We start from the raw sequence: 17,696 nt of genomic DNA on the forward strand, positions 1-17,696 counted from the left end.
AACAAAAGTGTGTGGTTATAATGCACAGTGCAGTGTTTGGTGAAAAACAGATGCAACATATCAGCACAAACATCTCTCATCAAATATCAAGCACGGTGGTGGAGGGATGATGATCCGGGCATGTTCTGTAGCTGCAGGACCCGGGTAACCTGCTGACAGAGATTTAGTCAATTCCTCTCAATGCAGTATTCTAGAGTCAACTACAAGGCTATCCGTCTGGCGGCCAAAGCTTTGCTAAAACTGGGTCATGCAACATGGCAGCACAGCAGTGAATATACAGCAGAAGGGCTGAAAAAGAAAAGAATCAAGGACCCAGTAAAGTTCAGACCTCAATAAGATTAAGATGCTGTGACTGGAGCTTAACAGAGCTGTGCAAAAATGAATGCCAGCAAACGTTAACGATGTGCTGTGGATATTCAGGAAACCTCAATAGCTATGTGTGATAAGGTTCAATCTAAACCCACCCATCCATCAAATCAACCTTTTCCACTTACCCAATTCAGGGTCGCGGGGGAGATGCAGGATATCCCAGCAGTCACAGAGCGACAGGCCGGTCACACCCAAAGTCATGCGCAAAAACCGTAATGTTTGTGACACAGCTCAGAACAACTGCTTTTAAACACAGACTGTAAACCCATCACGAGACACTACAAAAACATGAACCCATGTCTGACACACCCAACAGATAAATGCATTTTTAAACATTTTCTCCCTATTTACTTAACGATAATAAAAAAAAAAGTTTTATCCACAGACTAATAAGAGCCTTTCTTTCTCCCCTCTCATTGAATAGGTGCAGCAGAGGGTTAACGCTTAATGACACGCCCTGCAAACACCTCTCGTGTTTTTATGACTGCATCAAGTGGGAAAACTTGCCTCATCATTATTATGAAGCATCCCACTTCAGAAAGGCCCATTGGCTGCTGAATAATAAATACCCTGAGCCCGCCCATTTCATGTTTATTGATCAGCTCTCCGGGGCCTATCTGACAGCAGTCAGATGAGTCGGGATATGGCGTCGCTGCACCGACACAGGATGAATTTTCACCTCTCCGTGGGAATTTACAAGTCGCGCGCCGGGACATCGCTTGCTTTTTGCCGCCGTTAAAGGGGATCACACATGGCGATGGAGGACGAGGACAATAACGCGGAGGTCGCTGCGACCAACGTCCGAACGGGCATCAAGAGAGGAGGTGATGTCGGAGATAACGGGGCTTGCATAGACAGGCAGCCGGACACGGTGGTCCACCAGGCGGGGCTGAACCAGACTGCGGGTCGCGGCAGCCGCAGTGGTCCCGGAGCTCACGCTGCGACGGGGATCCGAGTGCTAAAGGCAGGTCATAACCAGAGGGAGCAGCCGGGGGGGGATTTAAAGTGATCGACAACTGTCATGTCAAGGTGGTTACATCGCAGTAGGTGCTCGGAACAGGGCAAAGTGCATCCACGGATACGCGCGCATCCCTCCCAGCAGTGTTATGTAAATGCTGTGATATCGCGTCTAATTGATAATTGATCCGAGGCAGTCAGAAATGCACCGGAGCCGGTAACAGCGGCAGACCACACACTACAGGCACTCATAGCTCGCATATACCCGGGCCCGCTGCTGAACAGTTTTCTTAGAAATTTTTAGGGGAAGACATGATGAGTAATGACACGCAAGTCCCCAAAGCAAGAGACACGCGCGTACATACAGAGAACCTCAGCTCTGGTACTTCATTTAGACTGTGAGTATTAAACGTTTATTATATTTAAAAGAGGTATTTGAGGATTTGCAATGAAATAGGTAATCCCGGAGTATTAAACACCTTGATGTTTGCACCCAGAGCATTAGTTTCTACCTGCCTATCAGCATCAATACAGAAAGGTGAGTAAGTGAATTCTTTTCACAGTTATAGGTCTCAGATATAGATTAAAGTAGAGGTACTTCCTTCTGAGTCCGGACAGCTTGTTCAGTCACATTCCCACAGTGACACACATCCATACTGGGGAGGTGCCCAGGACATCTGTAGTCCAGTGGGGTGATTCCACAGCTTCATCAGACACACCTTCACAGCTGCGGACAAAGAAGACATCTGCACTTTACTTTCTCTGTGACCTCTTAGTTTAAATCACCGTTCGCCTGATCACAGCCTTAGCTCTCTAACCTCTGGAGCAATGCTGCTCCAGGTATGATCCATTTAATAGTGTGAGTGGATGTTTATTCTTGACCTTGAGAATAGAGGCTTATATAGGATGCGACTTTGTTACCGTAAAGAAAGAGTCTAAGAAAAGAAACAAATTAAGCCTTCTGTTGGGCATTAAATGAGAGGATTTGCCAAGTAATTCATCAGATTAATCAATATAAATTTACTGTTATTTTAACAGGAAATCAGTCATTAAATCAGTTATTGAGTAACAGTACCAAATACTGAGAAACTGTGGCCAATGCTGTTCAAAAACCCAACCAAAAACGATCAGTTATCACACTTTTTACTGTCAGGCTTATCGAACATGGAAGCCAGTGCAGGCTGAAGATGACATCATTTAAAAACAACAGCAAGGATACCTGTTTGTCACCAGAGCGGATGCTCTCCAGACCTTTGATATCTTTCTTTGTACTGACTAGATCTAAATGCATCCCACGTGATAAACTCCAGCCTCACCAAGAACTGCTGTTACTGATATTTTATCGTTCAGGAGAGGATTATTCTTCATTGATGTCTGTTTAAGAGTAACATTAGGCTACTCCACATCCGGCTAATGTCATCACGGGCGATTAGTGAAAATAATGGTGCTGTGGTTTCTCTTCAGCAGTCACACCGTCCACCCTCAATGCGAACGAATAAATTTTAATGGTTGACTTTAGTTTAGGGAAGAGCGAACATTTCTATGAAGATTATCCAATTGGTAACTACCAGCGCAAATTGATTTTTGGCTGGATTAAACCCCCAGCACGTCTGGGAGAGTGTGTAGTTCATCTTGAACCACTCTTTGTTTCCTCAGATGCCCTTTGGCTTTGATGCTATGTTTTTGATTACAATCTGCGTGTGAGAAAGACTAATATTCTGTGTTTTTCTGTGTTTTTCTGTGTTAGCAGCGCAACATGAAGCGGAACGGGAGTCGAAGCTGCGTGACGAGAAAAACCAGGTTTGGATCACGAGAGCGGGACTGGCTGAAAGGGGACACCCAGCGGGGCTGTGTGTGTCTGTATGGGGGAACAGTAGACCCTCAGCCACCTGCCTCTGGCACGCAGGCCTCCTCCACCCCTCAGACAGACCTGCAGTTGGTGCTCTGCTCCACCAGTACCACAGTGGAGGAGCTGTGCGCTCAGAAGAAAGGACACGCACTTTACGTTCAACTGCACGGAGACCTAGTGAGGTAAATTTACATCATGTCGAATCATGGTGACAAAGTTGCATTCAGCAACTGCAGAGTAAAGAGAGTTCAGTCCACATCAGCTACTCAAGATGGGGCCAACACATGCATCAGGCATCCAACAGCTTCATTAAATAAATACCAATTAATCATGTTAAGAAAATAAGAGACAAATCAAAGCATAAGAAGAATTATGCAAATATAAGCACGTGAAATGGGAGCTTGCTAAAAATGTATAATACAATCTCATCCTCAGTTAATGCAAAGAAGGTAAACACACCACTGAGCACTTGCTGCAGTTGCCCTATAATCCCGCACTCCCACAGCTCCCCACCAAGGATACGCTCAGGGAACATGTCTCTACGCCTCTCACCGCTGTACAAGACATGCGTAGACCGAAATAGTAATTGATGATCTGTGAAAGGATGAAAAGCTGGTTCACTAGTCCGTGACCAGGAAAAATTCAGTTCCTTGTTTGCTTCCCTTGGAAAACCTACGTGAAGACATAAAGGAGCCTAAAACGAGAGCTCAGCTGTACAGCTTAAGCCTGAATGAGTTATGGCTCATTCTGTCTGAGCGCTTCTGTCTGTTCAATTTTTTTTAAATGAATAAGAAAGAGCAAAATCTTATAAAAAATGTGGGGAACCAGCAAAGTGCCAACAGATGCATTTAGAGCAAAGAGTTGTGAATGATTGTGTTAGTAAGCAATAACTGCTGGGAGATGGTGCCACAGATGTGCTGCAGAGATTATGCTGGAAACATGACTGGAGGTCGGTAATCACCTCACATGCTGTTAGCCAATAGTAGCATATGAAACAATGTCTTTATATCTTTGCTGACTGAGAGCTGCAGGCACTGGAGACGGATGCAGAGTGGTAATAAATGAAAGGCTTTTGGTAAGCCTGTGGATGGGCCCTGTTGGTTCAGTTTATACTCCAGCAGTAAAGCAGTCTGGTCTGCCAGTGAGTATGACTGAGTGGATTTAAATGTAATATTAAAGTCTTCAACTTCCAAAAAGAAAAGAAAAGAAAAAAAACAGGATAATGGCGAGTTTGGAGAACTGCATAAATAATAAAAAAAAAACATAAATTGTACAAACTGGCAGCACATACGGTAAAGACAAGTTAAATGTATTATGTGCATATGAACTCCAGTAATGTTTGTCCTCAAACGGTCCTTTAGTAATATATTTTCTCATCCCTATTTTATGACCTTTTGGATAAACCTTCTGTGCATAAAAAGGCTTCATTACTTTCATAATAGATGCATTCGTTCTATAAATGGTTATGTGAAGCATACGACGCAGCTGTGAGCTATGCGGCTTTTCCTGTTGATTTTCTTTTTAGAGCATGTAGTTACGTGCTGCTTACAGGAAGGCACGTTCGGGGCTCTTTCCTGCTTGCATTTTCAGTTCAACAAACTCCCTTTACAGATAAATTTACTGAGGCAGTAGAGTTGATGGAGGACATTCATCCTGTTGTTCATCCCCTTTTGGACCACTTATGTCTGTCAGTGTCACAGTGCAAACAGGGTAAGCGAAGCAGTCTAGTGTTCCTTTTCCCAGCAAGAGGCTTTTCCATCCATGAGAGTTTCCAGGACAGATGGGATATGCAATCCCTTCAACATGTTCTGGGTATAACCGGAGTTTCCAGAACATTTCCAAAGAGATGATCCCACACATCTTAACTGGCTTATTTCCAGCAAGTTAGTAGCTGCATACCAAAGACCTCCTTTATCAGTGAGCTCACTCAGAAATGTAAAATAAGCTGAATCTAGTAGCTCAACTCAGTCCTGAGGATAAGTGATACAGGGCCATTATCTTGAAGTTAAAATCTTGATTAATCGAAAGGCTTCCTGATCAAGGGAAATGGTAAAAACTGTCCTAATCTAGCAGCAGAAGAAGGCAGAAGGAAATTTTTGGTAATACTGCCCTGCAATAGCTAAACAGCCCTTTGGTGGAGTGGTTAGCACTGTTGCCACACAGCCAGAAGGTTTTCTGTCACTCTCTGTAAGGTCTGTGGTGGTCTTGCAACCGGTCTATTGTGTAAATGGACTGGTTCTTATCTTGCACTCTTCTACTCGAGCACTCAATATGTCTCACCCATTCATACAAGCACTTTCTTCTACCTAAGTTCTTTCTATCTAACATTCAAGTTGACACATTTGACAGATTCTTATTTCAAACAAAACACAGTTCAAGAATAGCAACTAATTAATACGTTTGCACATTTCGGTTTATTCCTTTTTGTGCTAACGACTAATTTTTTTGTTGCTGGTGTTTATAGTTAAAACTGAAGGCTTGATCAGTTATTTTAGTTTTATTTTTAGGCAGCCACATAAACGTACATGAAAAAAGATACCAACTTATAATGTAAAATATCGAAAGATGAAGCAATACAAGGCTTTTTTTAGTTTTTAAAAACGCACGTGTATCCGTACCATTGTGTTTTTAGGAGGCCCAGTTAACTTCTCATATATCTATGAAATACTGGGTATGTCTGCACTAAATCAAGAACCCACCATGATAGTTGGCTGCATAACTTTCCACAAGGACAGATGAACCCGCTGGGCACCATTTGACAGAGATTCAGCTTCTTGCTGCACTGGCCAAAGTGGGAAGATTTGTGAATAAATGAGGCATATCAGTGTGAAGTGTGAATGGTCAATAGGGACTGCCACTCATCATCACTCTGCCTGCTGGAAGCTGCCTAAATCCTGCTTTTAGATGTTGATGTCACAGCTGTCTAAAATCAACCAAGATGATTCTGCAAATCTTCCAGGCTGAGTGAGGAAAGGTCATTTCCTCAGGCATGGGTACTGTGCTCTAGTTGTTGTTAAGAATCTTTTGAAATTCAAGCACTTTTCTGTCTCATTTATTCTAAATGTTAGTATTTAATCACATTTCTTCCCCCCTGTAAGTCTTCATGTTGACAGATACTGAAAAAGATCTGTGTTTAGTTCTTTATGAGCTGGCAGATTGACCCGTCTTAAAAAAAAAAAACAGTTTTCAGAAGTGAGAGACTAAGTGATCATAAATTAACTCTAAGCTTTTGTTTTAGATTGAAAGTGAAAGCTGGATTTGCAGCTGCTATTGTGCTTTCGGGGCTTCCTTCACTCAGCTCGACAGTGGGCATTTATGTGAAAGGTTGCTTCTATTAGTATTCATCCTGTTAGGCTTCAGTGACTAACAGAGAGCTGAGAGATTTACAGATGAATTCAAACTCATGGTTTAAGAGTGAAATATCTAATATCATTTTCATTCATTTCAACAAACTTACCGTAATGTTGAAAAAAAAACAAAAAACCCTAATGGCTATGTTTGAATGATAAGAAAGATACTAAAGGTGCCTCTTCTCGGAAATTCATTTTTAAATATTTGTGCAGACCTAAAGCATTGCTGCAGCAGATGGTGTACCCATGACACTGCGTGATTTTGCAAGAATGCATCTTCTTTTTTAGTTTGTGTTAAAACAAGAAACAAAATCCTAACTGTGGTGCTGACTCTGGCAGGAGTGCTTTTTTAGCTTGGTCTGGTGCCCCAGTTTAACCCAGATCGTGGCGTTCGTTGGTGGGAAGCTTTTACTTTTATAATCTGTTTCATCTGAGATTCTGTGAGGTGTATTTTATAATTGTTGCCGTCGTTGTCACACCTCTTCATCTTCTTGCCTTCGGTCCCGCAGGAGGCTGGATCCCTCTGAGCGTCCGCTCCAGATGGTGTATGACTACTTGGCGTCGATGGGCTATGCAGACCCTGTACGAGTGCAGCAAGAAGCCGCCAACTCAGACCTCAGCTGTTTGATCCGTTTCTACAGTGGTGAGTACTCATCGGCGGCGGCAATCAGCCCTCGGTTTCACTTTCTGCTGCTGCTGACTGGAATCTGGCATGTGCTTCGAGTTTTCCTCTGCACACAGACCTGAGGGCACAGAAACATTCTTAGAACGCTCCAAAATGGTTTCGCCACATCCTCTGGCGAGTGTGTACGATTGGATTAAGTGAGAGAGGTTGTTTTAGGGCTCTCTGAGTTTGTTGCTTCTGAAGCTGCCTCCAGTCTTCAGTACAGTCTAAGATAAACACATCAGTCATGGCCTCATGATGGATTACTGACCATCATTCATCCTGTGGTGTTGTATGCTTCATTGACCTGAGGTCTGGAGTGACTAAGTGTCCCTGTGTCTGTGTGATTAATGCGGCACCAGAATGGATGCGACTCTGGAGAAACCAGTGACGAATTTGTGAACGCATCTAAGCGCTGCTCACCTAAAACCTCTCTCAGTCTTCCCGTTTGAAGGCTGCTCTATTAATACTCATACAGTAGTTGCAGTTAGGGATTTTCCTTTTAGCATAAATGGTGATTGGTGTGCTATAATGAGTTTCAACCAGCGGATGTTCCCGCTGAGTCAGTGGAACTTAAACTTGGGCTTTGAACTGCTCACGTATCCAGAGAAAGAGCAAGACTGGGTAAACCACAGTGTCTAAAGGGTTCACATGCACTTCCTCCCACATCAGGCACATAGCTCTCCTCAGAGTGAAGTGCAGGACTGCTGTATTGACTGAAATACACTCTACAGACAATCTGCTCTGTATGGAAGTTCTGCGGTTGATGAGTGACAGATGAGGAAAGTTAAACAAATCAAACTCACCATGAAGTCTTAGCAACAGATATAATTAGTTTGTGAAGCATGTGAAACAGAACGGTGACGCCCAGTTTTCTTTTATCCTAAAAATGTTTAGAACACCATTAATAATTATTGTGATGCTTTTAACGGTTTCGATGCCCCGTGGAAAAAAATCGATATTTTGAGTCCTAGACCTTTTATTGTATATAGTTTCAGTTTGATAATCAGCCCTCAGATCAGGATATTTAAGCTGTCTTTATACATTTTTTTCTTTTGCTAGCTTCTTTTTAAATGATGTTGGGGTTTTGTTTTAGCTGACGGATCTTAAGCTCACTCTGGCCTGAGTCTTATTGGTAGTCCTCATGTGTCCAGTGGCCCACTGTTGTTTTCTTCTTGTCAACATGAGAACTGGTCAGATCTTGGCTACTATCAGCAATCAGGCCACACTGGGTAGAGTCTAGCCAGGCCCCTTGGAGACTTCCTGCCTCCTTTTGTCGACTCATGGGAAAAGAGAACCAGGGACAAGACATGACTGGTTTTCAGGCTCGTTTAATGCCCAGTACAGGCCAAGAGGACAACTTGATTTGGCCTGTGAAATACCTGCTAAACTGCTAAAGTGACAGCTGGTAATAAAGCTTTGAGTTTGTTGTGGGGACACAAATGATGTCAGCAAATGACAGATATCTATAAAATGGGCAAGTCACCTCTTTGTTCACGTACAGGTTTCTTATGAAGAATTAAAATAACTTAAGTAGCAAGCTTTACCATTGCATTTAATTCTTTGGCTGGTAACAGAGAACCCTGTCTTTTCATTTTAACTCACAGCACAGGTGCAGAGATTTAATCAGACCAACTCATCTTTTCTAATTTACGTAATTTAAAATTAACCACTTTTTTCACCAATTTTTCAACTAGCTAAAAAGTCAGCTTTTTAAAATGTTAAACTTTTAAGTAACTTTTTGTTTTAGTGCTGTAGCATTTTTATTGTGAAGCGCTTTGTGATCTAGAAAAGTGTAAATAAAATGTTTTTTATTTTTACTTTAACTTCTTTTAACTTCAGGAAACTACACTGCAGTTAAGTGAGTGAACACATGAAATTTCACTCAATTCATTAGAGTTTTGTTCTAAAAGGCAAAACTTGCATACTTCCCATGATGCATTGCTAGAAAGTTCAAACTCCTCAGGGATTCTGCCTTTTTTTGTAAGAAAGACATGATGGAAAGTTGCCGTATACCTTTTAATATGTTCACATTATGTTACAGTCACACTAGGGAAAACATTGGTTGGAGCAAACGGTTACTTCGAAGGCGAGACCACTCACAGTTGCTGTGACTTTGCTGTGTCAAGATGGCAATAAAGACAAGCGACAAGGCAATCAGACAGGAATGATGACGTGTCTGAGTTGTACTCATTGATTGGCTCAGACTGTTGCAATGTGTTGCGAGTAGGTCTGCATTTATGAAGTAGACAGCAATTATTTGCCAGCCTTTGCCAGTCAAGGCAGTCAGTCTGAGTCAGACCATGTCTGTCTGGAGATTGGTTGCCTCTCTCAGATGTCTTGCATTCGAAAGGGGTTGTGCAAAGGTTGAGTGTGCTACGCCCTCAAGCATTGGGCAACCCCTTTTGAATACCTGGTGGTTGCAACTACTTGTCACCCAGCAAATGCTTAAAAGATTAATGCAGCTATGATTTTTCCTACTTGCACAGAGGGTGCTATCTTGTTTATCCTCTAGTGCGACGAGAGTAAAAATTATTTTTGTCCATTGTGAAAGCGGTTCTGTCTGTTACGGGGTTTAGGATTGAAATGTATTGAATTCAGCCCCCATCCCCATAGACTTGGCTTATACAGCAGTTTATGTAACTGTCACTGGGAGCAGCGTCACTGGTCGTCTCTGTACTGACTCTGCAGGTTTAAACTGAGAAAAGTAAATCAAGTCTGGAACAGTGTGCAGGTTCAATTCAATGGCTTAATGTAACTTAACTAAATAATTTCTTCTTTTTTTCTTTTTCTTCTTCTTTTGGCTGCTCCGTTAAGGGCTCACTACAGCAGATCACCTGCCTCCATCTCACCCAATGCCAAGCATCCTCCTCTGTGACACCAGCCGTCTGCATGTCCTTCCTAACCACACCCATGAATCTATGTGCTCTTCTTCTTTTTCCTTCTGCATGGCAGCTCCATTTTCAGCATCCTTCATCCAGTATATCCACTATCCTTTATTTGCACATGTCCAATCAATCTCAGCCTTGCCTCTCTGACTTTGTCTCCAAGCTGCTCGACCTGATCTGTTCCTCTGACCTACTCATTTCTAATCTTGTCCATTTTGCTCACTCCAAATTAAAAATCTTAACACTCACTACTGCCTTGTAAAACGTCCCTTTCAGCCTTGCTGCTATCCTTCTGTCAAAAATCACCCCTGATGCTTATCTCCACCCACACCACCCTGCCATGACTCCCCCAACGTGCACTGTCTGTTGCTTTGAATGGTTGACCCCATTTATATTTCTCATTTCTCCTTGCATCCTTACTGTAACTAGCTTTGCAATGTCTCAACTCATGAGGACTTTAACTTATCAAATCAAGCCGAGAGCAACTTACTCACATTTTTAAGGCAGTATGCACAAAACTCAAGTTAAGACAAAAAGTAAAAAAAACCCTCAAACAAACCAAACAACAACAAAAAAAAAAAGTTACAGCGTCGATGGCCTTGTGTGTCTTCCTCCAGGTGTCTGTTTGCCTAACAACTGTTGTTGTGGTGACGATCTGACTAAGCAGATGAGTGAAACTGTGATCCATCAGTAAAGACTACAGCTGCTACAAGACCACCTAATGTGGTACACCGAGCGTGCCAGCTGTACTCTCCGCACAGTCTGCATTACTGGACCTTACTGGCTCTGAATCTGAGAGCGTTTGTAATGGAAACTCCCCCAAAACCACGTTTATTAAAGATTGTCTCACCATGCAGATCGCTTTGGTTTTATGAGCCCAGGATCATCATCACAAACCAGGGGAGGCGGGCTTTTGTTTATAATGTTCACGGTATTAAAATGGCACAGTAAAGACCTCAGCAGCACATCTTTCCACAGAAGCCTCGAATAATCCACATATGACCTTCTTAATGATTCCTGAAAACTGATAAAAGAAAAGATGTTCTGTTAAGTTTCGCTGAACTGCCCTTGTAAAATTGTTTCTATGAACTTGCTCTTTTTTTTATATTAGTTATGTCTTCAGGCTTGTTCAGATCATTCAAAAGAATCTGTGGGACAGTGTGAGAAGTATTCATCTCAGACTGTCTCACAGGCATACAAACGGTGGATCATGGTTACGAGAATGCCGACTTTCTATAATAAGACAGTGGTGCGAATACATGTGCGTTTCTACCTATGCACTGTCACGTGAGTTTCATTTCTAACCACAGCACTTTACAGCCTGATTTTCTTTTTTCTCAAGCCACCAAAGAGGTTCAAAGTGCAATGCAGCAGGTAATTTATTAAACTTTACTCTCCTCTTATTTGTTCAGGAAACTCATCTGGGACCTTCTTTCTCCACACCCGCTGTACACACACACACATACACGCACACCCTTCAGCTGTGTTGCATGGATGAAATTAAAACAAACATGGACAGGGGAGTAAACTTTTCTAAATACTGACTTAATAAAAAACACTTCTAGTGAAAACAACCGCAGAGACCTGAGGGCCAGCGGATCTTTGTGTCAGCCTGTGCAGCTGCAGCGCAGATGAAGCTGGCTGTAAGCTCTGGCGTTCATGCCCCGGGCTGTGTTCCACCTCTGTCTGCGTGATCTTTTACGTCTTTGAGAAAGGTGGCTTGTAGCTGCTGTCCACAGTTCACGTAAGGCCCGCTGTCAGGATCAGACCTGAGGGAAATAAATCTGCTTCACAGGGAAATTAATCAGAGTAAGCTCACCTTATAAGTTGTTGGTTTGACTAATGCTGACTTTCTGATGGAATTTAAACCCAAATTAAGTTTGTGGACATCCTGAACTGGTGTGTGAAGGTTTGAGACATTTTGCGGTGTGAAAGAAGGGAATAAATTGTTTGCCCTGACAAAAATAAGAGAAACAGTCGGACTGAGGCTTAAGAAAAAAATTTAATTCTGTTCAGATCCAAGTTTGCACAGACTTGCCCCGAGCGACAAAGCTCTTGCCAGCTCCTCATAAACATGCTGTTTCTGAGATGAAGTTCTGTTCCTCCCAAGATTTTCTCTTTCCCATTTTAAATCTGAAGACGTCCGTCATCCTAGACTCATGGCGAGTTTTTAAGAGAGACTGCTTACTGAGGGAGAAACACCAGTTTAATCTTCTGTTTTAAAGTCATCTGTATTCAAAGGCAGCATTCAGCTGCGTGTCTTCCACTGGTTTTCTGCACAGTTGCTCTATTTGATGTCAGGAGTTAAACTCTTGCTCAAAGTTTAACGAACAGTTATTTTAAATTGAGATAAACACAGACCACCTAGAGGAGGTATCTGTGTGGTGGGCTGAATTAGAATTTTCTGCCAAAAAGAGCTTGCTGTTCTGAGTCAAATCAGACCGTGTTTCCGCCTCCACTGACCCCCTACTGCATGCTAATGCAATCTATGCGATCTTGAGCAAGACAAAAAAGCTCTGGGATACAGGGAGTATTGTATTCGACGGAGAGCTCAACGGTTGCCTTGAAATGATCCAACATGTGGACAAAAACTGATTTTAAAACAATAGAAAGAACCAAGATGAGGAACCTACACACTAAAACTCCTGGTAGAGTTTTTCTCCTTGGAAAGAACAGCCGCTTTTGCCTGGTTTGGACCCTTGTCCTTCCTTCAGTGATGAATCATCTACAGGCTACTTTCTTCTTTAATCATTAGGCCTACAAAACATTAGAGAACAGTATAAATGTTCATCAGTTTCCTAGAACCAATAATAATACCAGCTCATAAGTATGTAGATATTCCAGTTTTATTCTCTTTTAAGGATCTGCACTCTGTGTGTTTCCAATCGTCTGCTGTCCAGTTTTGGTGAGCCTGTGTGAACTGAGAACTGCTGCTTCCTGGATATTTTCTGTTGTTCAGACCATTCTCTGTAAAAGAGATGGTTGTGTGGGAAAATCCAAGTAGATCAGCAGTTTCTGAAATACTCAGAGCAGCGCGTCTGGCACCAACAACCATGCCATGTTCAAAGTTACTTAAATTACCTTTCTTCCCCATTCTGATGATAAGTTTAGACTTCACAGGTCGTGTTGATCATGTCTGCAGCTGTAAATCCACTGCATTGCTGTTTAGAGATTTTTAATGAGCAGTTGAAAAGGTGTACCTAATTAAGTGGCTTGTAAGTGCATACTGGCTTCAGTTTTCCCCAAATAGCTCTCTGGATCGTTCTAGACTTCCTCTCTTGTTTCCATATATATTCTTTTAATAATCAAATCACCTTCTATATTATACATTCGTGTCTCTCACTTCCCCTTTTGTTCCTTTCTGTTTGTCACCTCATTCCTTTGTTTATCTATCCATTTTTACTTTTCAGTGGAAAATTAATTTGACTCTTTACTCATCGGGCTTGGCATACTGTGATATAAACGTATTCCTTAAAGAATTTAGAGTTAGTGTTAATGTTGTGCGTATTGGCAACTTTTCTATATGCATATATAACACTTTTCCATATTGGATCTGAAGTGAGATGTCACTAAATTTGCTGTGCGAAGGTCTCAGCCACACTTCTGAGAAATCACACATTCCACTCTCTGGTCTGTCACTTGTCCCTGAGGTTTGGCAGCCTCCCACCCGGAGGACGTTTGACACCGGTTGATGATTAGTTTGAAGGCAGCTGTCTGCAGCCCTGCTCCTTGAGAAAACAGTGTTGCGCAACATGTTACGACCGTGTCATCCACCCCCTCTGGAGCCACGGGGAAACGGTCAGCATTTTTGTCGTGAGAGGGATGGGATTGATTTGGAGGGAGACATCATAAGGGCTTACATACTCACACTTTGATTTTGAACAACCTGTTTCCTTAGCAACTGATCGCCCCGCAGACCTTTGGGGATAGCATGTGTGTTTCTTTTATTTTAGAAGTTGGCTCTTTATGGCTAGGAGATGTTTTATATTGCGTTTGGACAGTGCCGTGACTTTGTATGCCTGGACACCTGCACGCTCGCACCATGAATGCGCACATTTGTATTCATAATTTGGGCGCTTTTCTCATTGATAACTCCCGCAGTTAACTAATTTAATCAAGGCACTTTGATTTTCCTTTGTAAGCCCAATGTGCTCTTGCAGCGAGCAAGCACGATGATTCTCACACAGATCCACAGATAATTATAATTCTTTGTCAGATGATTAGTGTTACTGAGAAAAATTTGATTTGGGGAAAAAAATGTGATGATACACAAGAAAATGGTGAGGGGGTGACAATATTATCAGGGATGAAACCACATTTTCCTGGTTTTAGGGCTGTTTTGGAATTCTGTCTTTTACTAGAGATGGGCGTATGTGTTACCATCCTGCATGCGGTGCTCTTATAAAGGTTTGCCATGAAATTACCACAAATGGGCCTTAACAAAGCCGGATATAGAGCGTGGTTGTTTCTGGTGATGTGCTGCGAAGGCTGTGAGGGCATCCTGTCGGTCTGTGTCAGTTTGTATCGAGCTGATTTGTGCACTGCAGAGGGATGATGTTTTTCTTAATTGCGAGTTTTAATCTGAAGCTCTGGGAACACAGAGTAACTAAAGCAGAGCGTGACTCGACAGTTTCCTGCCACAGGCGGCAAGAAAAAGCACTTATCTACAGTCCAGCTGTTTTCCCCCTTTTAGATACCTCCATTGTACCCGTCATCGACCCCGTGAGGTTTTTGTGTCTCTAATTTTCTCTCTGAGTGAGGGACACCCAAGGATCAGGAGCTGCTATTGATCTGCCAGCGAGCCAATTTGTTGTCAGAAGCACTTGGCTTGTTCATTATCAGTTTTCCTTGGCGAAGAAAAACATGAGGGGGCTCTCATTTCGTTTAGATGCCCTTGTGAAGCGGAAGGGGAGGTGGAGAATGAAAACAAGTTAGACGTGAAGCGAGAGCGAGAGAGAGCGAAAGCAGATTGCCAACGAGAGCCTCCGAGTGGGAGGCAGCATAAGTTGGTTCGAGGAAAATTTAACAACAGAGGACAGGAGGCTGAGGCAGTGTCTCCTCTGTGCTTGTTTGACCTGCTATTAACCTGAGTGTACTTGGCAGAGACGGCAGCACTGCTGTCTGATGTATCCTTCAGCAATGGCCAGCTAAGACTACCTGTAGTGCAACTTGGCATAATTAAACTGAGCAGAGTGGAGTTAAATGTGACAAAACCCTGACTCATTCATCAATATGACTGATGCCTCTTATATGTTGGGTTGGCAGCAGGGAGTAGAGAGAAACCTTTCCAACTGAGCTGAACAGAAGAGCTCTAATATGGCTTTAACTTAATAGATACTTAATAATGGACTTTAAAGTTTAAACTCTCTTCTGATTAGTGGAAGAACAAATGAATTATTTTTCAGTAAGAGCTACCCAGATGTACAAATAGCATATGAGATAACAGGGCAGTGTCCATACTAAGCACTGATGTAAGACCATTTCTTGGAATAGCTATACTGTGGAGCTGACTAACGGACAGGTGATATCATAATGACCTTCGAGTACTTATGTGACTTCATTTTCTGGAACCTTTGTCTAATGTGTAACTGCAAAACATTTGCAATTAATTAGCTCAATTTGCTTATCTCAGCAGTGGCTTTGGGTTTATTTGCATTAGATCGATTGCTGCAGATTTGCACTAACATCTGTGCGTGGGCTTTCTCTCCCAGAGCGTCCAGTGAATGCGGACCAGCAGGAGCGGACCTTGCTGAAAGGCGTGTTCAGCGTCAGGAAGGGAAAGACTCAGCTGCACAAGTGGGCCGAGCGGCAGGTCATTCTCTGTGGCACCTGTTTGATCGTGGCCTCTGTGAAAGACAGCCTCACCGGGAAGATGCACATCCTGCCCCTGGTGGGGGGAAAGGTGAGAGTTCAGGGTTTAGAGCTTGGACAGCCTGAAAGGGTGGTAAGCTTTCACTTTCTCCAGGGCGGAGGACATGCTCCAAGCTGTGCCATAACACTCTTCAACAACACAGCTGGGTTGGTCGTCTGGATAAAGTTAAAAAGATGACATGCCTGCAGAACCGTGTCATGAAAAGTTCTCAGCCAACAGAGAATGCAAGCTCCTCTTACTCAAAGATTAGCAAAGCTGCACACTAAAGCGCAAAATACATAAAAAATCTGTGTGTTTGTGTTTGAGCTGATAAAACTTCAGTGGCACACTCTGTATCTCCACGTGAAACCATAGACTGTATATAAAAGACGGAAATCATCAGTTGGCAGCTTGGTGGTTTGAAACTGAAAATGTAGAGCGAGTGGTGGCTCGGCTCAAAAAACCGAAGGACACTGCACACTTTTCAGTCACACACCTGCTACTGTGTATTCCTTCTGAACTTTTAATAATGTCTTTGTTATGGACGCTAAGACCCTAAACTCACCAGAAAAAAAAACAGTTTTTCCTGAGGTTGGCATCAAGTGAGCGAAAAAGGGTCATTTTCCTATAAGCCTCTACACAACCAGGCATAATTTGGAAATCTTAGTATCTCCCCCTGTTGGCCATTAGAAGGAATGCAAGATTTAAAGGACTTCCACATTGGCAAGTTTTAGATCTTGAATGAATTCTCTACTAGCATAGCAGAATCAGTGTTGCTCTTGGAGTTGCATTGTGGGTAATGTGTATCCGAGGTTTTCTTTTTATTTTCTTTTTCCAGTTGTGCTGAATGAGTCCAATAGTGTCACAGAAATACAGAGTTAAATGTTTTTGCGCTATCGCTGCAGTCTTTGTGGCCTCCAGCTAATGTTTTATCCAAGTTGACCAGATTTAAACATGTTATCTAAGGTTTTTTTTTTGGAAATGTCAAAATCAGAATCACTGAATGTAGCAGACAAAACCACACTAAGAGAAACAAACACAAAATCACCACAAATTAAATCTGTCTGTTCAGTGTTCCTGATCTCATCTCTGTGTTGTCTTTGTGTCGAGGTGGAGGAGGTGAAGCGGAGGCAGCACTGTCTGATGTTCAGCTCAGCCGGGTCTCAGGCCCAGACATACTTTGTCAACTTTGACACACTTGCAGACTATCAGCGATGGCACCGGCAGGCGTCAAAGGTAAGTCAAAGGCGAGCGCGTCTCACTATCTGTACATTAAACATTCACTAGCTGGGACCACATCCTCACTTTAGGTTTGACGGCATTTCTAGTAGGTAATGGCAGATGGCGTGAACATGAATTTAGGCTGCGTTTGGGGAAGACCTCAGATGGGACTGGCGGGCCTTGCAGAGGAGAGGGAGGGTGGGACATGAAAATGAGAACAAATGGGGAAAGGGGGGGTCATATGTAGATATATAGAACCGGAAGGGGCGTGTATGGAGGTGGTCCCACTCTTGAAATACAGATTAATTATCTCCTGTGTTTTGTTTTTTTTTTACTTAAATCAGAATGTCTGTGAGTCAGATGATGTGAAATGAATGTATTTTTGTATTTGTGTGATATACAATAAATCTATGGGCCTTTCAGAGACTTCTAAGAGCTCTTCTAAAAGAAAATCATTGTCTCTGCACTGCGCAGATTGCTTTGTCTCTAATATCCTAATTAATGTCTGTTGTGCTGCGGCTCCTTCTTGGAGCTGAACAGCCTCTGT

The 17,696-nt window shown here is 42.7% G+C and overlaps 1 protein-coding gene across 2 annotated transcripts in view; it reads left to right on the forward strand.

The window, feature by feature from the left end:
* Positions 1-882: 882 nt before the first annotated feature.
* phlpp2 (PH domain and leucine rich repeat protein phosphatase 2) overlaps positions 883-17,696 on the forward strand; it is a 36,248-nt gene continuing 19,434 nt past the window's right edge. Inside the window, exons 1-5 of one of the 2 annotated variants that reach the window (XM_040011623.1) lie at positions 883-1,333; positions 3,074-3,357; positions 7,035-7,168; positions 15,789-15,979; positions 17,039-17,164. In XM_040011623.1, the coding sequence (XP_039867557.1) occupies positions 1,121-1,333; positions 3,074-3,357; positions 7,035-7,168; positions 15,789-15,979; positions 17,039-17,164 (948 nt within the window). In that variant the 5' untranslated portion in view covers positions 883-1,120. The remainder of the gene's footprint in view (positions 1,334-3,073; positions 3,358-7,034; positions 7,169-15,788; positions 15,980-17,038; positions 17,165-17,696) is intronic. The other variant, XM_040011622.1, reaches the window with a different exon arrangement.

This window comes from Simochromis diagramma, unplaced genomic scaffold, assembly GCF_900408965.1.
Source record: "Simochromis diagramma unplaced genomic scaffold, fSimDia1.1 OVJJ01000603.1, whole genome shotgun sequence".
Taxonomy (NCBI): Eukaryota; Metazoa; Chordata; class Actinopteri; order Cichliformes; family Cichlidae; genus Simochromis; species Simochromis diagramma.